Raw genomic sequence first — 24493 nt, 5'->3', positions numbered from 1 at the left:
CTGCCAAGAGATTAGATTCCCTTGTTCCACCACCAGGAGAAATGATAATTCTGTATCGCGACAGGTGTTAGCTGAGTCTACAATGGAAATCGTATTGCAATATAAAAGTATCAAGCTGATAGGTGGTTCATCTTAAAGGTACATGAGGAGTTCCCGTCGTGGCGCAGTGGTTAACGAATCCGACTAGGAACCATGAGGTTGCGGGTTCGGTCCCTGCCCTTGCTCAGCGGGTTAACGATCCGGCGTTGCCGTGAGCTGTGGTGGAGGTGGCAGACGCGGCTCGGATCCCGCGTTGCTGTGGCTCTGGCGTAGGCCGGTGGCTATGGCTCCGATTTGACCCCTAGCCTGGGAACCTCCATATGCTGCGGGAGCGGCCCAAGAAATAGCAACAACAACAACAACAAAAAGACAAAAAAAAAAAAAAAGGTACATGACATTAAATGTCAATTACGTCTCGACCTACACCACAGCTCATGGCAGCGCTGGATCCTCAACACACCGAGCAAGGCCAGGGATCGAACCAGCAACCTCATGGTTCCTAGTCGGATTCGTTGCCACTGCGCCACGACGGGAAGTCCAGCACATTGCTTTACTAACATTGATTCATTTCAGAACATTTGGGGAGGCGGGGTTCTGGTGGATTATTTCCAAACCTGACATTATGGCCCTTAGCGCTTAATGATGCTATTGTAACCCTATTAAAAGTGAAAAAGGAAGAGTTCCTGCTGTGGTGCAACAGGATCGTCGGCTTCTCTGCAGTGCCAGGACGCAGGTTCGATCCCTGGCCTGACCCAGTAGGATTCTACTTTGCTGCCGCAGAGGTCACAACTGTGGCTGAGGTCTGATCCCTGGCCTGAGACGTCCCTGTGCCCCGGGGCAGCCAAAAAGGAAAAAGAAAAAAAAAAAAGGAAGGGAAAAGGAAATATATTTATAGCATCTAAATTAAAAAAAAATCTATTAAAATACAGACACAAAGAATGCAAATACAAATGTCCCAAGTGAGTAAGGCGTAATTTTGTCTTGTTCTTCAGCCCCAGGGCTCTTAAAATCTCCGATGTTTAGGAACTCTCTTGATTAGCAAGAAAAACATCTCCCAGGAGTTCCCTTGTGGTGCAGTGGGTTAAGGATCTGGTGGTGTCAGTGCAGCTGGGGTGGCTGCTGTAGCACAGGTTTGATCCCTGGCTTGGGAACTTCCACATGTCACAGGCGCAGCCAAAAAAATTAAAAAAAAAAAAAATCCTTGGATCCGTCCAGACAAGGGGTTTGGATGTGACTGGCAAACTGTTCCTGGAGACACAAATCCTTGAGCAACAGGCTCCCTGATTAGATTGGACCCATGGGAGGTGCCAGGGCAGGAGGAGAGAAGCCAGGGTGTATTTGGGGTGAGGGTAAGGGAGCATGTGGGCAGTGGCTTGGCTCCCCCAGGGTCCCAGCATCCACAGAGCAGCCCGGGCTGACCCTGCCCCTCTGGGAATTGGTGATACCATGTCCTGCCTTTGACTCTCCGCAGGCTCCCTCACCATCCCAATTCCCCGTGCTAAATATCCTTTACTCAAAAGACATAGATCGGTTCTGCTCTCACACTAAACCCTGGCTGATACATCTCCTTGTTTCCAGAAGGGGGTTTTGGTGACTTAACCAGTCTCAGGGAGCCTTGAGACTGCCTGTGAGGCTGGCCCAGCGGAGACCCAGGCAGACGCGGCCCAGGTGCCCTGCACGGCTGAGAACCGAGCAAGGCCAGCGCCGCCTCCTGCTCCATCCTGGCTGCAAAAGCCCCCACGGTCACACCCTCCTCACTACTGTCAAATGAGCTTCTCTACCATAGGATCCATTCTTTTTTCTCACTATGAGAAGATTAGATGTTTCTTGCAGAAAAGCCGACGGGAGAGAGATACTGCTCATGACTCGAACGCACTGAAACAGCTCTGGGGACATTGTGAAGGGTCATCCCCGCAGCGCGTCCAAAACAGCACACGGGGTGAACAGCTCATTCACCGGCTCCCTGGGCTTGAGGCAAATCGTTACCTTTTTTTGTTTTGTTTTGTCTTTTCAGGGCCGCACCTGCAGCACATGGAGGTTCCCAGGCTAGGGGTCGAATCGGAGCGGTAGCCACCGGCCTGCACCAGAGCCACAGCAACGCGGGATCCGAGCCATGCCCACAGCTCACGGCAACGCCGGATCCTGAACCCACTGGGCGAGGCCAGGGATTGAACCTGAGTCCTCATGGATACTAGTCAGATTCGTTTCCGCTGCGCCGCGCCGGGATCACCCGAAATCGTTACCATTTTCGAAACTGAAAACGGCAGGATGATAATCCGCACTAGCTGTGGTCGGGTGGGGGGCAGGCGGTCTCTGAGCTGGGCTGTGCCAAAGACCCTGCCCAGCGCCTGGCACAGCAGGTGTCCAGGGGACGGCAGATGCTGCTTTCGGCTGAGACACGCAACCCCTACCCAACTCCTAAGTCAGGGCTTGGGGCACCTCGGAAACGCTGCAGGCTGCGGACTCGGGTCTCTCTGGGCTAGAATCCCTCATCTGTCTCTCTGCTGTGTGGCCCTGGCTCGGCCACTGCCCCTCTCTGAGCCTCTTGTCTCCTCTATTAAACTCGGACCATAATTTCATGCAAATTTGTGTCAAGTGCTTCTCACAGTGCTCTGTATGCAATAGGTGCTTCGTAAAGCTTTGCTAAGTGAGCACATGAATGAATGCCGACTGTGTCCGGGCATTGTGCCCCGGTGGCCTCTGACCGCACCCCAGGGTCACACTGGCATGAGGGTGGCTGCTGGGTGGAGACAGGTGGTCCTGTCTTCATGGCTGAGAGGGTCAAGGAAGGTGGGGCAGCCCAGGAACAAGGCCTGGGATGGCCACTCCCTTGGGAGGGCAGGGGAAGGGGGAGAAACGCCTTCGTACCTACTGAGTGCCTACTGCATACCAGGTGCTTCCAGATGTGCTCTTAGGTCACCTCACAGGGCTGCTGGAAGTAGGTCAACACCAATGCGGGGGGGGAACATGGGCCCAGAGAGGGACCGTGACTGGCTCAGTGTCACCTGGCAGGAGGGTTAAGGAGCCTGGTTTGAGTCTATATCAGCAGGTGACGTGGTAAGATGCCCTTGGGCGGGTCTGAGGCCCTGGGAGCCAGGCTCACCAGGTGAGGGAGGGGATGGATGGATGGATGGATGGACAGACGGACAGATAAAGCTGTAGATCCGACCAGCCCTCCCTCCCCCACCTCTCTGCTGGAAGAGGGAGGCCAAAGTTTAAAATCTTTTTTTTTTCGGTTTTCACTTTTTAGGGCCACATGTGTGACATACAGAAGTTCCCAGGCTGGGGGTCAAATCAGAGCTGTAGCTGCCAGCCTGCACCACCTCCAGAGCCACAGCAGATCGGAGCCACGTCTGTAAAGAACACCACAGCTCACAGCAATGCTGGATCCTTAACCCACTGAGCAAGGCCAGGGATCGAACCCATGTCCTCACGGATACTAGTCAGCTCTCCTACCGCTGAGCCGCAGCAGGAACTCCAAAGGTGAGAATATTGAGGATCTTTTTATTGATTTCTCCAGGCTAAAACCCAGAGGGGCCGCAGAAGGGCAGGGCCTGGCTGGGCAAACGTGCCCCCTCCTCTAACCCCTGCTCTCTGCCCAACACAGGCCCCACCGCCCCACCTGGGTCCTCAGCAGTGCCTGGCACCCCCACAGCCAGTGTAAGAGTATCTCCACACTTCCCGAGCTCTCTGGGACAGGATAGAACCCCAGGTCCCTGAGCTATGAGGACCAGAGAGGGGAGAGCAGGCCCCTATTCCCCCCCAAGGGCAGAGCCCCCTCAGGCTGGGGGAGCTTCACTCCCAGGCCAGGGTAGGACCCCTGTGCCAGGAGGACAGGCCTCTTTGGGGGCTTCCCAGGCTGTTCCTGAATTTGTGGCAAGTCCAGAGATAAATCTTCCAAGAGGGATCCCCAGTCAGAAAGGGGCCCCTCAGGATCCTGCAATACCCCTCCCACCCACCAGGACCTCGGCTTTGCTGTGTGGCCTTAGGTCAGCAGCTGCCCCTCTCTGGGCCCGGTTGTTGGTTGACAGCTGCCAGGCTCAGCTCCAGCCCAGCCCCGCCTGACGCCAGCTCTGCCTCTGCCTGGCTCAGCTCCAGAGAGCAGGGCAGGGCTGTCACATGTCAGGCCACGTGACAGAAGGCGGCTGGGGGCTCCATCCCACACAGAGGACGGGGCCTCTGCAGCCCCTCACCCCTGTCCCAACTGGCTGACATCTCCAGGGGCTACCGGAGCAGGTGTGGGCCAGGAGGGCTCTCCTGCCCTCCCAGGTAGGCGAGGGCAGCGGGGAGGGCGGGGGCAGCAAGGAGCATCTCCCAGGTGCCCGGCTGGCCCAGAGGAGACTCGGGGCACCAAGGTGGAAGGGCGGCCCAGGGCACCAGGCACGCAGCGCTGGCACAAAGGATAGGCCTGTCCTCACACCTGTAACCTAATCGCCTGCCTGTCTGACACCAGCACCTGCCCAGGGATCATCCCCCTTTTGTGCTCTGACAGGTGTGCCCAGGCTGGGGCCAGGGAGGCAGAGGATCAGACACACAGGAACCTCCATGGCGACACTTATCACAACAGCTGACCTAGAAGACAGAGGGCGGAGCTCGTCCCCAGGAGGTGGGAGGGGACATCTGGGGATGCACACAGCCCCCACCCTGAGTGACAGCCTTCCCATGCGGGTCCCAGCCTGCTGCTCATGCCCTGTGTGATCAAGTGCTGTTCTCTCTCCGGACCTCTGTTTGCTCGCTGTAAGACGTCAGGTTGCAGGGCTGACAGGCACTGCGACTCATGCTAGATGAGGCAGTGCTGATGGACACAGCCACGCAGAGGGCAGGGGACGAAGCCTGCGGCGGCCTGGCCCTAAGATTATACCTCTGGACTCCAGCTGCCTTTATTTTTCTTGGGTTTGTTTTTTAAAAAGTTTTATGGTCACACCCGCAGCACATGAAAGTTTCCGAGCCAGGGATTCAATCCGAGCCACAGCTGCAACCTATGCTACAGCTCCAGCAAATGCCAGGTCTTTAACCCACTGCGCTGGGCTGGACATTGAACCCGCACTTCCGTAGTGACCCAAGGCGCTGCAGTCGGATTCTTTTTTTTTTTTTTTTTTTTCTTTTTCTTTTAGGGCCACACCTGCAACTTATGGAAGTTCCCGGGCTAGGGGTCGAAACCGAGCTGCAGCTGCCGCCTATACACAATAGCCTCAGCAACGCGGGATCCTTAACCCACTGAGCGAGGCCAGGGATCAAACTTGCATCCTCGTGGATACTAGCAGGGCTCTTAATCTGCTGAGCCACAACGGGAACTCTTGCAGTCAGGTTCTTAAGCCACTGCACCACAGAGGGAACTCCTCCAGCCATCTTTGCATCTGACCTCTTCTTTTTGTAGATGGGAAGCCGAGGCTCGGAGGACTGGGCGTTTTGGGGAGCAGGGCTTTCCCTGCTACTGCAGGCCACTGCTCCCAGCCCACATCATAAAACCCAGGCCACTGTCCCCAGCCACATCATAATACCCAGGCCACTGCCCTGGGCTCTCCTCCACCTCTGGCTGGGCCTGGGACCCTTCCCATGAGGCCTCGGGGTGGACCCCTCAGCTCTGCATTCCCTGAAGACCTGGTGCTGGCCCTCTCTGGGCCCTGACTCCTTCTCTGTGGTCCAGGAAAGAGGCCCCTAAGAGAAGTGGTGGTGAAATCTCAGCCCGTAGGCTCCAGCCAGCCCAGAGTCAAAGTCAGGCACGAGGCCAGGGCAGCCCCGCCCAGGGGTTGGCCCAGCCACAGACATTTCATAACGGAAGGGCAGCTGGGCAGAGCAGGGCCAAGCAGGAGGAAGGGCAGCCTGGCAGGTACTCAGGTACGGTGTTCTGCGGAGGCTGGGGAGGTAGCAAGGAGCAGTCAGGGACCTGTTGGCTCGGGGACTCTGGGCTGCTGTCAGTCCTGGCCGGCCTGGCCACTCACAGCTGTGTACAGAGACTAGCTTTGTCTTCTCGGAGATTCTCTGCCCCCCGGAGAGAAAGGGGAAAGAGGGAGGACTTCCCTTTGCCCCAGCAGAGGAAGGAGGCGCAGGGGAGAGGCCCCGGAGTCCCTTCGGCCTGCCAGCACCCTTGTTTTGTCTGAGCTGGGCTGCCCTCCCTCTTCTCCCTCTGGTTAAGCACATCCTGTAAGGGAGCCGGGGGCCCCAGCTCTGGCCTCCGCTGCCCTGGGGGCTCAATCATCTGTTTGGTGACGCTTATCTCCTGGACACTCGCCCCGCGTGCCCGCTGTGTGGGTGGGGTTAAGCGGCAAGGGATTCCGAGAGATCCCGTTCCTGGGAATGGACTCTGCCAGGGTCCGGGAGGGAGGGAGGGACTAGCCGGCCCGCCCCGCCTTGCGGAGGGCCTGATGGATACCAGAGGAGCTCCGGTGCAGCCTCTCTGCGGTGGGGCCGGGGCTGGCTCACCTCGGGACCTCACCTCCATCCAGCTCCCCACAGTGGAAGGGAGGGCGCTGCTGCCCAGAGTTCGGGAGACCTTGTGAAAATCCAGGTTAAGGCTACAGGGAGGGAGATCAATTAGAGGCCCTTGGGTATTGGCACCTGTGACCTCCCCTTCTGACGGCCTGGTGGCGGCGGTGGGGGGCGGGGTCCCCTGGACCCTCAGACCACCGCATTCTCATCTGTCGCTTTGGCCAGCTCTGCATCCCTGTCCCCACCTGGGTCTCAGGTTGAGGTCCTTGCCTCCTGGTGTCCACCCCGGGTCAAGACCTCCTGGTGTTCCCACCCCAGGCCCTCCTCCCTGGGGCCCCCTGGGCTCAGCTGTCCTGTCTGAATACCCATCACTCAGAGCCGTTCACCAAGCCCTGCCACCGTGTCTTCTCCCCATGGCACCGCGCGGTAGACACCATCCCCGCGGCCCCACCGGGAAAAGTGAGCCACAGAGAGGCCAGGCAACCTGCCCAAGGCCTCTTGGCTAATAAACAGAGTTGCTAGGATTCGGCGCCAGGTCCTGCGACCCCTGACACTTGAGACAGGGAGTGTGCGCTTGGCAGGCCTGTGGTATAAGTGGGGAGACCGAGGCTGAGACACCGAGAGAGCGGGCAGGGCGGGGGCTGGGAGAAGAGCCGGGGCCAGTGCCTTTAGATAGCTCATCAGTGGGACTGGCCAGGGAGCAGGGGTGGGGCTCGGGCCCCGATACCCAATGATGTTTGGAGCCGGTTCATCTGAGTGCCCACCCTGTCTGTCACCTCCTCAATGCCACACGACCTGGACCTCAGCTTCCTTCAGGGGGAACCATCAGAATGCCATGCTGCACCTACCTTGGGCACCCACGCTGGCACAGTGCCTGGCACAGTCAGCGCTCGGTCATTATTATTATAATAAGAGAATCCCCGACTCATGGCCTTGAGGGAAGGTGGCTGGTCCTCGGGGCCCAGGGGAAACAGACCTGTCCCTTGTCATATCAAGTGACTTAGCAACTCCCAGTGAGGTGGCTCAGGGCCCCCAGGCCACCAGATGCAGGAACCCCCTCGCTTGTGTGTCCTTGCGAGGTCCCAGGCCCAGGGTCCCCCCAGGTCCCAGGCAGATGTGGCCTCAGCTCCTCCCTCTGCTTCCCTGGGTTGGATCCAACTCCCTGCCCCCCAGCGGGCACCCCTGGGGGCCTCGGTCCAGAGTGACCAAACCACAGGGGGACGTGTTGTATGAGTTGGCCTCAGTGTTGCCGGGAGAGGCTGCTGGAATGTTCCAACCAGACCTCCACCCCCGCAGAGCTCCCCACCCCGTGCTTACCCAGAGAGGCACCGTTCAAGTTACGTGCCTTGCATTTTTGTGGGCTCTGCAGAGGCGCTTAGGAAAGGGCAGAGGGCCCTGGCAGGAGGGGAGGGCGGGCGTGGCTCGCGCTCAGATCCATCAGCAAACGTCCGAAGGTGAGAGAGGATCCGGGAGGGAAGAGGGATGAGTGTTTGTCGAGTCCTTGGGAAAAATAACCACAGCGGACTGCTCGTGAGCTCTTCCTCTGTGCGCCCTGGCAAAGGCTCCACGCGGTGTTGCGTCATTTCATCCTCGGGACGGTAGCAAGTGCTGTCAGCGTCCCCACGTGGCAGACGAGGAGACTGAGGCAGAGAGAAGGCGAGTGACTTGCTCAGGGTCATGCAGCCAGAAGAGGTGCGAGCTCGGATGACGGTGCTAGGGGTCGGCCGGGGCTCTTGGATCCTGGCTTTGACCCTGGCCGGTATGCCTTCTCCTCGGCCGGAGGGCTGGAGTGGAGGGCGAGCCTGGGGCCGAGAGGGGCTCCGAGGATGTCCCCCTGCTGCTGTCATCCTGTCTGGGGAACATGGTGCCTGCCCTGAGCCCAAGACAACTGCCCAGGGAGCAGGAGGCCTGTGGCGTCAGTTTGGTCCTGCCAACACACCTATGGGGTCAGCGTAGGACTCTAGCCAGGCTCTCGGCACAGAGTACCCACAGGCCAAGCCGTCCTATTGGTTGGAACGGCTTGAGCCTCAGGGCCATGGAGCCTTCCAGAAAATGTAGGGCCATGATGGCATTAGCCACTTAAAAATAACGGCATGGGCTTGATCCCTAGCCCCCATCAGTGGGTTAAGGATCCGGCGTTGCTGCAAGCTATGGTGTAGGTCGGCAGCTGCAGCTCTGATTCAGCCTCTAGCTTGGGAACCTCTATATGCTGTGGGTGAGGCCCTGAAAGAAAGAGGAAAGAAAGAAAGGAAGAAAGAAAAAGAAAGAAAGAAAGAAAGAAAGAAAGAAAGAAAGAAAGAAAGAAAGAGAGAGAGATAGAGAGAGAGAGAGAGAGAGAGAGAGAGAGAAAGAAAGAGAGAAAGAAAGAAAGGGGGGAGGGAGGGAAGGAAGAAAAAGAAAGAAAGAAAGAAAGAGGGAGGGAGAGGAAAGAAGGAAGAGAAGGAAGAAAAGGGAAAAAATAGCTGGCAGGAACTCCCTTGTGGTGCAGCGGGTTAAGGATCCATTGTGGTCACTGCAGCAGCTTGGGTCTCTGCAATGGTGTGGGTTCAATCCCTGGCCCAGGAAATTTTACATGTCTCGGGTGCAGCCAAACAAAATAAATAAATAAAGTTGGCAGCCTTGGGGGCACGAATGCAGGCCCTGGGCTCAGAACTGGCCAGCATGGGCTCATCCTTGATAAATACTCTGTCAACTGGTAGGTGGAAGGGGGACCCTAACAGAGGAGGCGATTGGGGCATTAAGACCCACATGATGGGAGTTCCTGCCGTGGCTCAGTGGTAAACGAACCCGACTAGGATCCATGAGGACACGGGTTCCATCCCCTGGCCTCACTCAGCAGGTTAAGGATCCAGTGTTGCTGTGAGCTATGGTGTAGGTCACAGATGCCGCTCGGACCCTGTGTTGCTTTGGGGGTGGTGAAGGCCCGCAGCTGCAGCTCCAATTCAACCCCTAGCCTGGGAACCTCCATATGCAGTGGATGCGGCCCTAAAAAGACAAAAGACAAAAATAAAAATAGAAACAAGACCCCGATGATGAGTTAGATAGGCAAATAGGGGCCGTGCTTCCCAGTCCAGGGGGAGAGAGAGAAGGGGGAGGGCCGGGGAGGGGGACAGAATGAAACTAGGTGCTTATCACAAGGTATGACACTGTGTGGTGGGGAGAGGAGCCTAGGGGCCACTGTGAGCAGGTGTAAGGGAACAATCCTGGTGGGCTGCCTGAAGGAGGCATTGGCCAAGCAGAGACCTGAAGGGAGGGGAGGAGGAGGGAGGAGGAGGAAAGGACCCCCACGAGTCCTTGGCACCGGCACCGGGCCAAGGGCTGAGTGCGTCAGCGCGCTCCTCTGATGAGCTTCAAGTAAACAGGGAGGGGCCCCGGGGACCGTTAGGGCCCCTACCCTGCCTGCCAGCCCAGGCTGATAATGGTGTGGAGGCGACCGCCCCTTACCCCTCACCCGCCACTGTTCCCTGCTCCTCCAACACTGTGGCTGGCGGGGCAGGGTGGCCAGCAGGGCCGTGGGGAGGCCCGGCTCTTCTTCCCCACCTTGCTGGGGAGCTGGGGCACAGGCAGAGCCAGCCCCTGGCTGGTACCCAGCCGTCTGAGCCACCACCAGCCGGCCCGGGCAGGGCCCCCAGGCTGGGGACAGAGGGAGACAGAGCATTCTGTGTCTGGAATGTCCCAGAGTGGTGGCTGCAGTGGTGGTTGGTGGACTGTCTGCTTAGCAAGCTGCTCCTGGTTCCTCGGCTCGGCCTGCCAGGGTAAGGGCTGTCCACCTCCAGGAGGGGCGCCAGAGAAGTGTGGGGCTGTGGCTTAGGGCTCATCGCCCTGCGGCAGGGCTGCCTGCTCATGCTTAGGGGCTGTGGAATGGCTGTCCCCAAGCCCACACCCAGTCCCGCAGATGCCTTGGGGTCCAGGGCCCTCCTGCTCACTGGCCCAGAGGCGTGGTCTATAACTGTCGGGGCATCTAACTGTGTGTGTTGTGGGGGGCAGCCCTAGTTCCTGGGGTTATGTGTGAGTCCCTGTCGGGGTGTCTGTGGACCCACGTGGGTGCCAGCAGGGGCAGTGGAGGGGGCCCGGGGAGGTGGGGGCACCCTGGCCCACGCTGCCTCTCTCCCCCCTGCCTGGCAGGATGGACCCCTTCGCGGACACACTGCAGCGGCTGCGGGAGACCTTCAGCTCGGGGCGCACGCGGCCGGCTGAGTTCCGGGCCACCCAGTTGAAGGGCCTGGGCCGCTTCCTGCAAGAGAACATTCAGCTTCTGCAGGAGGCGCTGGCACAGGACTTGCACAAGGTGGGTGAGTGACAGGATGGGTGGGGTGGGAGGAGGAGGGAAGAGAGTGGGACAAGGGACATGGGGACAACTACATCCTCCATGAAGGAACGAAAAGCCCATCAAGCGCCACCTCCTCTCCCGTGCCACGGCCTCCCTCCTGCAGTCACTCCTGCGTTCATTGCTTTATTCCCTCCACAACTATTTATTGAGCAGCTACCATGTGCCAGGTACCATTCTAGGCTCTGGGGATACAACAAATAAAGTCCCTGTGCCCAGGGAACGGGCCTTCTGGGGAAAGACACAATACAACAGTAAATAAACACTTACCGAGCAGGCTGACTGGTATTAATGCCATGGAGAGACATTCCCAGCGTGCAGGGTAGGGGAGAGAAGCCCAGGATTGGGGTGCTAACTTATGTGTAGGGGTCGGGGAAGGTTTCTCTGAGACGGTGGCCTTTGTGCAGAGACGTGAGGAGGAGCTGGGAGGACCCACACAGATGGCGGGGGAAACGGCAGACAGCGTGGCATGTGCAAAGGCCCTGAGGCAGGGGGATGCTTGGTCCGCTTGGGCTTGAGGAGCAGCAAGGTGGCTGGCATGGCTGCAGGGGGTGGAAGAGGCAGAGCCAGGCAAAAGATGAGGTCCAGGGAGGTGGGCCTCACCCACCACTGGGGCCATAGGTGCGTGGAGGACAACGGCCTCACGAGGTACTTTGGGCATCATGGCCTCTCTCCAAACCCTGGAGGCAGGGGGCTCAGCCCCTCCCACTGGGAGCAGCAGCCACGGCAGGACCCGAAGGAATACATTTGCCTGTAGGCAGCCTTCCACCCTCTCAGCCAACAGGGGCCACCTGCTTGGCTGTCACTGCCCCAGGACATCTGTCCAGGGGCTTCCTCTTTGGATAATATGTCCCTTGTTCTTGGCACGGAGCCATGGTGTCCAGACTCACCCCTGGCCCCCCACTGGCCCTGCACCATCCGGAACCCTCCAGGGCTGGGTCCGTGACTCTTTGCCAGTTGGTAGAGTACTGGTTTGGTACTTAACACCCAGGACATGCCCACGGAGCACGTCTGAGGCCGGCCAGCCCCCATGGTCACCACTTGTCCCCGGGGGGCTGCAGTGGCCCCACACAGGCTCGTGCTGAGCAATGAGTCCATCTGCACCCCAAAGCCTCCTAAGCCCATGCGTGGGTCCCTATCTGGAACCCGGGGTCTCCCTCCCGCCTGCCCTCCTCCCTCCCCTGCCCTGCTGCTGGCCTGCTGGCTCCAGCCAGGTTGTGAGACAGCCTCTGGCCCTGGTGGGCCTGAGAGTCCCTCTGCAGCATCCTGGGACCCGCCTGACCTGCAGGCACCCAGCCAGGTGTCCACCCTGTCTCCAGAGCAGCCGTGGACTTTGAGGCTAGTGTCTCATGGCATATGGGGTCGTGGATCGGGGCACCCCTCTTCCATGGGGACAGCACAAGCTGGCCACAAAGACTCGTCCTGAGGACGGGGCCTCTGGGGACACCTGTTCTCTTTCTCAGGGTCCTCAAGCTTTCTATTTATCACCATGCTCCAGGACTGTAGCTGGGTGAGACCTGCCCTCTCTTGCCAGCTTTTCGTCAATCATCCATTGTCCCATTTAGGAAACCAGGGTGGCAGACGTACCCTCCTTGGCTCCCTGACACCCAAGGGGCCTGGCTTTGCCTCTCTGTGGGGAGTGGCCATTCACTGGACATGGCCCAGGACAGAGGGGTTCGCACCCCTCACCCTGGCTTGTTGGGCTCCCCAGAGACGGGCACCTCCATGGAGCCTCTGCCCCACCCACCTGCTGGCCCGGCCTGTCTGCCTCTGTAAGACCTGATCCGATGGTCTCTCTGGTCCCTTTTCTCCCTCCAGCTCAGATGCCACCTCCTGCCTTCAACCCACAAAGGAAGCAGCAGTCCGGAAAATCCAATCTGGCCCCTGTCCCCCACCCTCCCAGCAGACAGCATCTGCCCTGCCTGCCAGGCATGGATCCTCTCATTTAACCCCCAACAACTCTTCCTGGTAGGGGCGGTCACCCCCAGTCACCCCTGGCGGAGACTCAGAGAGGGCACGTTCTTGCCTAAGGACACACAGCCCTGGCTCAGAGCGGTCTACTCTTCCAAATTCACGCCAGTCCACGGGGCCAGATCATCCTTTTCGTTTTATTTGCAGAAGACACCATATCACAGCTACACTAACTGAATAAAGTCATAGGGGAGTTCCCGTCGTGGCGCAGTGGAAAAGAATCTAAGAACCAGGAGGTTGCAGGTTTGATCCCTGGCCTCGCTTCGTGGGTTAAGGATCAGGCGTTGCCGTGAGCTGTGGTGTAGGTTGCAGACACGGCTCGGATCTGGCGTTGCTGTGGCTCTGGCGTAGGCCGGGGGCTACAGTTCCGATTCGACCCCTAGCCTGGGAACCTCCATATGCTGCGAGTGTGGCCCTAAAAAGCAAATAAATAAATAAATAAATAAAAAATGAAGTCGTAAGTTTTCCAACCCTGAGGTCCAATAACAGCAAAATTGGAGTGTCCGTCATGGCTCAGCAGTAATGAACCTGACTAGCATCCATGAGGACGCACGTTCAATCTCTGGCCTTGCTCAGTGGGTTAAGGATCTGGAGTTGCCATGAGCTGTGGTGTAGGTTGCAGACACGGCTTGGATCTGGCATTGCTGTGGCTGCGGTGTAGACCGGCAGCTCTAGCTCTGATTCAATCCCTAGCCTGGGAACTTCCATATGCCTTGGGCCCAGCCCTAAATAGACAAAAACAAACAACAACAACAACAAACAGTACAATGTATAAATACATTATGGATCATTAGCTGTCAATCTTTTTAGTCTCAGGAAGACTTTACTTTTTTGTGGCTGCGGCATGTAAAATTCCCTGGCGAGGGAGCCAGATCATCCTTTAAACAGGTCCAAGGAATTCCCTGGTGGCTCAGGAGACTAAGGATCCAGTTTCATCACTGCTCTGTCTAGGACGGCTGCTGGGCACAGGTTCTATCCCAGGCCCAGGAACTTTCACATGCTGAAAAAACAAAACCAAGAACAGGCCCCACACTGGCTCAGGTCACAGAAGGCCCTGCCAGGCAGAAGAAGGCCAGTCTGAAGCCCGCCCAGCTCCTGGAAGTTCTGGTGGGCCTGGCTTCTCCCCTCAAGGTCCCCTCACCCTCTCTGCCAAGGCTCAGCTCTGGCACCCCTGGGCCCATCAGCCTCTCCTCTTGCAGGAGAGATGCTTACACTCTCATGGCTGAGTCTCAGCATCGGACAGCCTGGCTCTGTTGTCCTGGGCCTTGGGTCTCCAGCTGCCTGCTGCCTCCACACTGGGTCTCTCCTCCCTCGTGGCAGGGGAGGGGAACAGGCATGCCAGCAGGCAGAGATCAGGACAAAGTCCCTATTGATTTTTCCCTCTTTCTCACGCCTGCCCTTGAAATCTGCCCCTGGGCTGTGGAAGTGATGGCACTTAGCCAGGTTTAGCCAGGGTCTCCTGCAGGCAGATCCATCCACACGGCAGGCCACAGAGGGCCACACAGAAGCCCTGCTCCATCTTAAGCTAGACTTTGTCCCTGCTTTGCTCAACAGTCCTCACCCCAGCTATCTGGCCTCATCACCTCACCCACGGTCCTCCTTGCTAATCAGGAACTCAGCAAGCCTGCGCCTGCCCCAGGGCCTTTGCACACGCCACACCCTCTGCCTGAACTAGTTTGCTTCCAGGGGTCCAGGAGCGCCCTCCCTCCGTCCCTTTCTTCACGGTTCTAGCATCACCCCATCCCAGAAGCTGGCACTGACCACTTAGTGTAACAGAGCAAAGACACGCAAATACACGCATGCACACATGCACTCTCACGCATACACACACGCATGCCCACTGCAGCAGTCTCTGTCCCCCTTAGCCTGTTTCATCCTCCCAGGGCACTCGTCACCTCCTAGTGTAGCAGTCGGTGTTCCCACTGACATGTCGACTGTCCCAGTACAACATGGGCTCTGGGGGCGGGTTTTCCGTCTGTTTCGGTCACCGCTGAATTCCCGTGAGAATGGCCCTCCCCGCGCCCCGCCCCCCGCCCCCCGAGCACTCCGGGAACACAGAGTGAATGAATGCGTGAATAAGACAGGCCTTGCCTGGGGGAGGCTTTGTCCCCCCGCCCCCGGGCTCCGGTCACCTGCCAATCCTGGGTGCCCCCTGGCCTGGCCGAGCCCTGACCCCATGCCTCCCCCTCCCCTGCAGTCCACCTTCGAGTCACAGGTGTCTGAGATCAGCATCAGCCAGAGCGAGATAAACTTGGCCCTTAGGAACCTGCGGGCCTGGATGAAGGATGAGAAAGTGTCCAAGAACCTGGTGCGTGGGCCCCGGGGGGCAGGGCAGCGGACAGCCCCTCTGGGCGGAGAGTGGAACTCAGGGGCCAGGGTCTCAGCTCCCCACCGTTCACCACCCCCTCACCCTGGCCCAGGCCACACAGCTGGACTCGGCCTTCATCCGGAAGGAGCCCTTCGGCCTGGTGCTCATCATCGCCCCCTGGAACTACCCTGTGAACCTGACTCTGATGCCCCTGGTGGGCGCCCTCGCCGCAGGTGAGTGGGCGCCTCCACCTCCTGCCCCCCTGCCCATCCCCCCGCCCCCAGCCTCAAGGTCTCACAGCCACCCTCAGAGCCAGGGAGGAGGGGGAGCCAGCCCCAAGTGGCTAAGAAGGCTGGTTCCCACCTGCCCACCACCCCCGGGCTGTGTGGTCCAGGGTCCGAGCCGTATTCTTCACCTGAAGGGGGCGGGGGCGGGGGGCACCTGCTGTGCAGGTGTGAGGACCTGATGGAGGCGGGAGAGGCTGCACCTGCTGCAGCTTCCCCTCCCCCTGCCCCGCCCCCCAGGGAACTGCGTGGTGCTGAAGCCCTCGGAGATCAGCAAGAGCACTGAGAAGGTCCTGGCCGAGGTGCTGCCCCGATACCTGGACCAGGTGAGCAGGGCCTGGTGCAGACGGAGCAGCTCTGCTGGGGCAGAGGAGGGCCCTGGCACGGCTCCTTCGGTGCTCCATCCTGCCTCCTGTGGGTTGTGCGGCCTTGGCCAGGTCATCAACCCTCTTGGTCTGTTTCCCTCTGACTAAAACAGAGGGCTGGGGACTGTCCCCGGGGGGTCCCTGTCCGTCTCTGGTCAGCCCTGCTCTTCCAGGCCTGGCCTCACCCCTGACCCCAACCCCACCAGGCCCCAATCTCGCACCTGCTAGGCTGAGACTGCCTGTGCCCAGCACCCCTGGGGAGCTCCCCACACCCACACTGCGCCTAACCAGCCCACCGGGAGCCCTGGCACCTCTGGGTGAGGCCAGGTGGGGGGGGCAGGCTGCCCTCTAGGCTCACAGGCTGGGCGCCCAGAGGGACCCTCTGCCTGTCTACCTTGCAGAGCTGCTTTGCCGTGGTGCTGGGTGGCCCCGAGGAGACGGGGCAGCTGCTGGAGCACAAGTTTGACCACATCTTCTTCACGGGTGAGGAGCAGGCTGCGCATGGCCGGTTTTGGAGGGAGTGCAGGATGGGAGAGGTGAGAGGCCTGAGCCCGGCCCCACCCTCAGGGGTCTTGTCCCCAGTTCTGCCAGAGGCCACAGGGATGGAGGCAGCAGCCAACCAGGCGTGACAGTGCAGATCCTAAACCCACTGTGCTACAGGGGAACTCCTGGGTGGGAGTGTCTTGAGGCCTGGGGGCTGGCAGGGGTGGTTGAGGGTGGCTGAATGGAGGAGGGGACTGCGACTCAGGGGACCAACCCAGAGGAGAGGTGGGGGCTTAGGGGAGGGAGGCCGTGGGTGTGGCCAGGTCCGAGAGAGGAGAGGCGCAAATGTTGACCAGCTAAGCTGGACTCAGGGGAGGGTGGGAAGGTGGGGAGGGTGCAGGGCCCCATGCTGGAACGAGCCCCCCGCAGGCCTGAGCCTGGGTCAGAAGTCGGGAGACAGGGTAGGAGGCAGGGTGGGGGCTCCTAGATTTCTAGCCAGGGAGGTCAGGATCGGGAGGCGGGCCTGGCTGCAGAACTTGGGGACCAGCCATCGTATGGGGCTGGTCGAAGGGGACAGAGGAAGGTCCGTGCAGCAACCAACAAAGAAAGGCCATGTGAGCGTGAGCCCCCACTCGACCCCCTCTCTAGGGAGGTGCAGGGCAGGGAGGGAACCCCCTTGAGGGGTCTGGTCCCAGGCTAAGGCCACCCCCCCCCCCGGTCCTAGTGGCCGACACCCAAGGTCCAGTTTCCTTCCCCACCCAGGGAGCCCTCGAGTCGGCAAGATTGTCATGACTGCTGCCGCCAAGCACCTGACGCCCGTCACGCTGGAGCTGGGGGGCAAGAACCCCTGTTACGTGGACGACAACTGTGACCCCCAGACCGTGGCCAACCGCGTGGCCTGGTTCCGCTATTTCAACACCGGCCAGACCTGCGTGGCCCCCGACTACATCCTGTGCAGCCCAGAAACGCAGGCACGGCTGCTGCCCGCCCTGCAAAGCGCCATCACCCGTTTCTATGGCGACGACCCCCGGGCCTCCCCCGACCTGGGCCGCATCATCAACCACAAACATTTCCAGCGGCTGCGGGGCCTGCTGAGCTGCGGCCGCGTGGCCATCGGCGGCCAGAGTGACGACAGCGATCGCTACATCGGTGAGTCGGGCCCTCCCCGCCTGCCCACCCCGCTGAGGCCCCTCCACGCGGGAAGCCGCACTCGCGCCCCAAGTCCGGGCTGGGCCTGAAACCTCTGGCCCCGAGGCTCCCGCCACCCCACAGCTAGAGCCCAGCCTGGTCCATGGCTCTGTGACCCGTGTTCCAGGCTGCTGTGGCCTGAGACCGTGACCCCTGGACTCCACACTCTGGCTCAGGCTCTGGATTCTCCGAGCTCAGACCCCAGACTCCCAGGGCTCCCGAGAGCTCAGAGTCCAAGCTCTGTCCCTCGATCTGTGGCTCCCCAGGGCTGCGACCCCAGGTGCTCTGAGCCCGCGGTTCCCGGTTCTAAACTCCCGCGGCCCATCCCGAGCAGGTGCTGTGCCGTGAACCAAGCAGCCCGTCTCCTGGGCCGCACGGCTCCGAGGGCCACGCTGCGGCCGCCAGCAGGCTGGGGCCTGGGCCCCCACACTCCCGGCTCTGTAAGACCACGGCTGAGTGGTTCTCTGGCCCCACGGGCCCCGGTCCTGCTGGGGAGCTCCTCAGGGCCCCTTCTCGGGGGCGGTGGGAAGACTCGCTTCCCTCGAACCTCCCTGAGCCTGGAGCCCGGGCTGCCTGGGCCCTGCCCGAGGCCCCGGCCCTGGGGCTGAGGCGTCCCCTGTGCCCGGGCAGCCCCCACGGTGCTGGTGGACGTGCAGGAGACGGAGCCGGTGATGCAGGAGGAGATCTTCGGGCCCATCCTGCCCATTCTGAACGTGAGGGGCCTGGACGAGGCCATCGACTTCATCAACCGGCGGGAGAAGCCCCTGGCGCTGTACGCCTTCTCCAACAACAGCCAGGTGGGGCTGGACAGCGGGGGCGGCAGCAGAAGGGGAGGTGGTTCCAGGACCCGAGTGGATCAAGGGGCCTGGCAGGAGGGTGGGGGTCCTGGTCCCTCAGGAGCAGTCACAGGAGCTTTGGGATGGTGGCACTCTTGGCTCTGTCCCTTTCCTTTCTTCTGGGAGCAGCAAGGGCCCCCCTCCACCTCTAACCTAGGTCACATTGTTGTGGCTTTAGTGGGGGGCTCCCCAGGGTCTTCTCTTGGGACCACTGTCCCCTCCAGATCAGCCCCTGCCTCCATTCTTCATCATCTCAGCCTGGTGGCCGCAGTGTCCCCACTCTGTGCCTGGCTCGTGGAAGGCACACATTGGGATGGAGCACCTGGGGGAGGCCCAAGAATAAGCCCTGGTTCCTGCCGCTCCCCGGATGTCCTGCCCTACTCGAGCCCCTGGGGGCAGCCTGGGAGGCTCATGGGTGCGTGTGCAGGGTCCCCAGCACAGGACACACCTTCCCCTCCCCAGCACCCCTGAGATGGTCCCTCACCCAGTGGGCAGTGTGTTTTGGGGTTTTTTTGGCTCTCTCTGTGGCATGTGGAAGTTCCCAGGCCAGGGATCAAACCTGTGCCACAGCAGTGACAATGCCAGATCCTTAACCCACTGCATCACCAGGAAACTCCTAGATAAACTTTTTATTTCAGAATAATTTTAGATTTACAGGAAAGCTGCAAAGATAGTCCAGGGGGTTCCCACTACCCCTGTTTCCCCCACCTAAGGGCCCTTACGTTGGTTAAAACTAAGAAACCAGAGTTCCCGTCGTGGCTCAGCGGAAACGAATCTGACTAGCATCCCTGAGGACACAGGTTCGATCCCTGGCCTCGCTCAGTGGGTTAAGGATCCGGCATTGCCATGATCACAGACACGGATCGGTTCTGGTGTAGCTGTGGCTGTGGCATAGGCTGGCAGCTATAGCTCTAAATCATCCCCTAGCCTGGGAACCTCCAGATGCTGCAGGTGCAGCCCTAAAAAAAAGAAAAAGAAAAAGAAAAAGAGAAACCAACACTGGCAAATCATTGTTCACCAGCCTCCAGTCTTGATTGGAAGCTTGTCAGGTTTCCTTTTTGCCCCAGGACCCCAGCCAGGCTCCCACGCCACATTTCGTTACACCGCTCCTCTGGTCCCCTGGTGGCCGTCTTTCAGCTTGAGGAGTGTGGGCCAGCTCTCCCGCACAATGTCCCGTCTCAGTGATCTGCTGTTTCTCTCAGGAAAGAATACCACTGGGCCAGTCCCTGCCCATCTTACCGGGGGTCCATGAGACCCACGTGTCACTGGTGAAGTTAACCTTCATCACTGGCCAAGGTCATGTCTGGCACGCGTCTCCACTAAGGAGAGACTGTATCTCCCTTTCCTTCTTAGGGAGCAAGTCACTCAGTCTAGCCCGCCTTCAATGGGAGGCGCTGCGATTACAGAATATTTACATGTGTTACCCGGCATCTGGAGGGAAGGCAGGGGTCCCGATTTAGTCTTTATATTGGCATGGATGCCTGGTCACCTGCTTTATCCTCCGGCTCACAATCCAATACCAGCTTGCTTGTTTCCTCGCTCCAGGTGTCCCAGCTTGGGGCATCGGTGGCAGCCATGTCCCTGACACCTGCCCATCCTTCCGTTTTCTGGCCACTTCCTTCCTTCCTTTCGGGCTCAGGTGGTATTTTCCTTGCTTAGCTCTAGAATCAGCCCTTCCGCCAAGAATCCCTGGTTTATCTGGAGAATGTGAACCTCAGAAAACACTATACAGGTGTTTTGGAAGTGGGGGGAGGGAACCATCCAGCAGAGTGGCTTTCAAGCTTCTCCAACTGCCCAGCACTGTTCCCAGGGCACCCGGTCACACCGAAGACCCATGTCTCACCCCACGCGACCTGCCCTGCCGCCTTACCAAGCGCCAATGCCTCCAACTCCATCTTCTCTTGCTGAGACCGCGGGTCTCACGAGCCTGTTGATGGCACTCAGCTCCACCCACCAGCAGACAAGCCCTGACCTCGCTGTCCCTGAGGGTCACAGGCTCTAACTGCCACCAAGTTTGCGAGACAGCCAAGTTTTCGTGCAATGGCTCTTTCATGTCTGCTACTCTTTTTTTTTCTCTCTCTTTCTTGAAATACATCTGTAGATTGAAGAGGTCAAGGTCATGTTTCCAAAATACATCTCAATGTCTGCACTCTGCGGCCCACCCCACAGCTCCCCCCACCCCCCACCCCCGCCGCTGCTTCCCTGCCCTCCTCATTCTGCCTGGGGAGGGATCTCCTGCTCACCTCTGCCACCCCCTTGAGACTCATCAGGCAGTTAACACCCCACCAGGGGACATCTGCTTGCTCCTGCACCTTCCATGTCCACAGGCCTGAGGCTGGGTCTGCAGCCACCTGAGCAGGTCACAGGTGAAGGATGCTTGAGAAACACGTCTCCAGCTGGGGGTGGGTGGCAGGTTACTACCTAGCCACCCCCTTCAGCTCACACGGTGGCCTCAGGCCCTGCCATGGATCCCAGGGCCCTGAGGGGGCTGGGCAGAGCCCCTGGGGCCCCGGCAGCTCCGCCACCAGCCTGACTGCTGCTTCTCTCCCAGGTGGTCAAGCGGGTACTGGCCCAGACCAGCAGCGGGGGCTTCTGCGGGAATGACGGCTTCATGCACATGACTCTCAGCAGCCTGCCTTTCGGAGGAGTGGGTAGGTGCCTTCTCTAAGCATGACCTGAGGGACTGGCTCCCCTCCAGAGTCTGAGGGAACATTCTACACCTGTCTCTGCATTTACATATGGAGGTGGACCTGCAGGTACACAATTTAGATTTTTGGGCTTTTTTTTCTTTTCTTTTTTCTTGTTAGGGCCCCACCTGCAGCACATGGAAGTTCCCAGGCTAGGGTTCGAATCAGAGCTGCAGCTGCTGCCTACACCACAGTCACAGCAATGCAGGATTCGAGCCGTGTCTGACCTGCACCACAGTTTGGGGGAATGCCAGATCCTCAACCCACTGAGTGAGGTCAGGGTTTGAACGAGCATCCTCATGGATGCTATGTTGGATTCTTAACTCACTAAGCCACAGCAGAAACTCCTGGTTTATATATATTTTTTTCTTTTTGGCTGCACCCGTGACATGCAGAAGTTCCCCAGGCCAGGGATTGAATCTATGCCCTAGCAGTGACCAGAGCCACAACAGTGACAATGCTGGATCCTTAACCTCTAGGCCACTAGGGAACTCCCAATTTAGGTGTTTTGTTGGTTTTTTTTTTAATGTCACTGTGATCACTGTCCACTGTGCTGCCATGGCTCTTCCCCAACAGCACCTGTCAGCACATGCAGCTGCGTGGGAATAAACATTTAAAAATCTTTTTAGGAGTTCCCGTCGTGGCGCAGTGGTTAACTAATCCGACTAGGAACCATGAGGTTGCGGGTTCGGTCCCTGCCCTTGCTCAGTGGGTTAATGATCCGGGATTGCCGTGAGCTGTGGTGTAGGTTGCAGACACGGCTCGGATCCTGAGTTGCTGTGGCTCTGGCACAGGCCGGAGAATACAGCTCCGATTAGACCCCTAGCCTGGGAACCTCCATATGCTGCAGGAGCGGCCCAAAAAATACCAAAAAAAAAAAAAAAATCTTTTTAACTTTCCATCTTTCCTCCTGCTTTTTTTAAGTATAATTGATTTACAATGTTTCAGGTGTACAGCAAAGTGATTCAGTTATACATTCTTTTGCAGCTCCTTTTCCATTACAGCTTATTACATGATATTAAATACAGTCCCCGGTGCTATACAGGGGGGCTTGTTTCCCTATTTTTTAAATTTTTTATTTTTTTTGGCTGGAGCTGTGTGACATGTGGACGTTCCTGGGCCAGAGATCGAACCGAACAGAGTCACAGCAGTGACAAGTCCGGAGTCTTAACCCGCTGAGCCACAAGGGAGCTCCTATCTGACATATAGTAGTGTGTATCTGTTCATCCCCAATCCCCAATTCATCCTTCCCCGACCCTTGCTCACTCATGACCACTGTCTACCCATTTTGCTCCAGCACCTGGTGTCCTCAACATTTATTTGAGTGGCTGCTTGTTCGGGGCTAAGCCCTTTCCCCACAGCATCTCATGATTAGCCCCCTTTATAGAAGGGGAAACCAAGACGGGGTGAATTAGCCCAGCCAGGTCATACGGTGGGACTGGCAGAGCCCAGGTCTGTCTGACGTCCCCTCGGCTGGCCACTGGGGGCCTGACGGCCACACTCTCTGCCACCGGACAGGCGCCAGTGGGATGGGCAACTACCATGGCAAGTTCTCCTTCGACACTTTTTCCCACCACCGCGCCTGCCTGTTGCGCAGTCCTGGGCTGGAGAAGATCTACGCCATCCGGTACCCACCCCATTCTCCACGCAACCTGAGGGTGCTGCTGACGGCCATGGAGACCCGCAGCTGCAGCTGCACCCTGCTGTGAGCCGGCTTCAGGCACCGGAGGATCCAGCACCCCTTCCAGCTCACCTGAGTCCTCTGCAGCCACGGCCACCTGGGGCTGGAGGAGATATGACTGGGGTCCTCGGCACAGGAGGAAAAGGCCGGGGCCAGTGCTTGCCCTCCTCTCTCCTGGGGTTTCTCTCTTTGAGAAGATGTCCCCCAGCTAGGATGGGTCACGGTGCAGGAGTATGGGAACCAGTGCAGTAACCTGGCTGCCTCCTCCCACCCTGGCCACCTGTGTCCCCGGAGAGGAGGGTAGATGTGGGCACCTCTTGGCCACCACCCTTTCTGTGGCGGGTGCAAAACGGGCCCTGGCATCTGGCCCATGTCACGCTGTGGACGGGCTGTGACCGGGGTCATCCCTGCCCTCTCTGAGCCTGTCTCCCTGTCTGTGTACAGAGGAGGTAGCGAACAGCACCTCCAGACAGCACTGTGAGGATTAAATCTCGGAGCTGAATCGCTGACTCCAAGCTTCAGGTGTCCTGTCTCCTCACTTGGGTCAGTGAGGCTGCCCCCGTCGTCTCTCCCCCCACCTGTCCCTCCAGTTCAAGCTGATGAGACACCTGCAGCAGGACTCCCCTTCAGCTCGCGCCTCTTGGGAGCTCTGGATGTGCTCCCGTCCCCCAAGTGGCTGGCCCTGGGTGCCTTCCCCACAGCACATCCCAGCCTGGACTCACACGCTGCCCTGCCTGCCAATCCTCCTGGGCCCCAAGGCCCTGGCGTGGTCCCCCTCCACTCAGCCACCAGAGCCAAACTCCTGGGCCTCCTGCTGGATACTCCCTTCTCACCTCCCAGATCCCATCTTTGAACAATTCCAGATGATTCTATAATGCTGCCGAACTTCCCTGAACCATACAGCAATCACTGTGCCCAGACCCAGCCCTTCTCCTCCGCAGTACCCACGTGGCCCTCAGCCTGACCCCCTTCAGAGGCGTGCTCTGGCCCACAAGTCTGGACCCTTAACAGTCCCTGGGAGGCCCCATGCGTGCCACCCTCTCCCAGCCTATCCTTGTCCTCTTCAAATGCCCTCGAGGTGTCCTCCTTTTCGGGCAGACCTCTGCACTGACGCTGGGCATATCCTCTGGTCCTTCTTGTTCTGCCCAACTCCTCTTTACTGTCTGCTGGGACGGCACCTCCTCCAGGAAGTCCTCCCTGACCACCTTCCACTCCCTCCGACCCAGATGACCTAGGGGATCTTCTCGGCCTCCGGGGTCCCTCTGCCGCACAAGTCACTGGGAGGAAACACCGCTTTGGTGGCCGTTGAGGGACGGGGCTCCCGAGTCGTTTAGATCCAAGACCGTTGTGGCGGCCACACGCAGCAGCTCTAAGGCTTGGACCAAGTAATTACGCATGCCCGTGCCTCAGTTTCCCCATCTGTAAAGCGAGAACGATCGTTCCTTCACACAGGGCTCCGTGAGGATTAAATGAAACCGCTCGGGTGAAGTTTTAGCCCGGAGCAGGCACGGCTCCCGCGCGTAATCAAGCGCCGAGATTCTCGTCCCCGCTATCACATACCGCCCGCGGAGGCCGGGGGGGCGGAGGGGGGCGGGTACCTCTGGCCAGGATGCCCAGTCAGAACTGGAGCAGCTTCCCTAAACCACGCCTCGGATGTCCCGCCTCCAAGGAACCGGGAGTCCCGGTTCATTAGCCTCTTGAATCCAGCTCGGCGGCGCTCTACCGCACTTCGAGCGCCTGCTCTTCCCTAGCCAATCGGATTAAAGGTCGTCTTTGATCCCGCCTCTTTTGGCCGCACCAGCCAATCAGACCATACTATGAAGAGTCAGCGCGGAAAAGGCAAAGCCAGCCGGCCCAATGGAAGCGTCCCAGGAATGTAGGCTCCGCCTCTCGGT

The 24493-nt window shown here is 59.1% G+C and overlaps 1 protein-coding gene across 11 annotated transcripts; it reads left to right on the top strand.

Annotated features, from left to right (window-relative positions):
- The first annotated feature begins 4163 nt into the window (after positions 1-4163).
- Positions 4164-23113, top strand: ALDH3B1 (aldehyde dehydrogenase 3 family member B1). 11 transcript variants are annotated; one of them, XM_021080126.2, is made up of 10 exons: positions 4164-4308; positions 10594-10756; positions 14964-15074; positions 15187-15307; positions 15599-15684; positions 16125-16206; positions 16969-17355; positions 18025-18191; positions 20782-20881; positions 22436-23113. In XM_021080126.2, the coding sequence occupies exons 2-10, from the start codon at positions 10595-10597 to the stop codon at positions 22624-22626; spliced, it is 1407 nt and encodes a 468-aa protein (XP_020935785.2). In that variant the 5' UTR covers positions 4164-4308; position 10594; the 3' UTR covers positions 22627-23113.
- The last annotated feature ends 1380 nt before the right edge of the window (positions 23114-24493 follow it).

The sequence above is a fragment of the Sus scrofa genome, chromosome 2 (genome assembly GCF_054392235.1).
Source record: "Sus scrofa isolate SSC_HxYL_T2T_F1_AM1 chromosome 2, Sscrofa_HxYL_maternal_Yorkshire_Landrace_v2.0, whole genome shotgun sequence".
NCBI classification, from domain to species: Eukaryota; Metazoa; Chordata; class Mammalia; order Artiodactyla; family Suidae; genus Sus; species Sus scrofa.
The sequence above is the reverse complement of the archived record's forward strand: the minus strand, read 5'-3'. Positions and strand labels throughout refer to the sequence as shown.

Coding starts and splice junctions, on each gene's coding strand:
- ALDH3B1 (XM_021080126.2), top strand. CDS start 10,595: ATGGACCCCTTCGCGGACACACTGCAGCGGCTGCGGGAGACCTTCAGC. Junction 15,075..15,186: donor AGAAAGTGTCCAAGAACCTG/GTGCGTGGGCCC, acceptor ACCCTGGCCCAG/GCCACACAGCTGGACTCGGC. Junction 17,356..18,024: donor CGACAGCGATCGCTACATCG/GTGAGTCGGGCC, acceptor GTGCCCGGGCAG/CCCCCACGGTGCTGGTGGAC.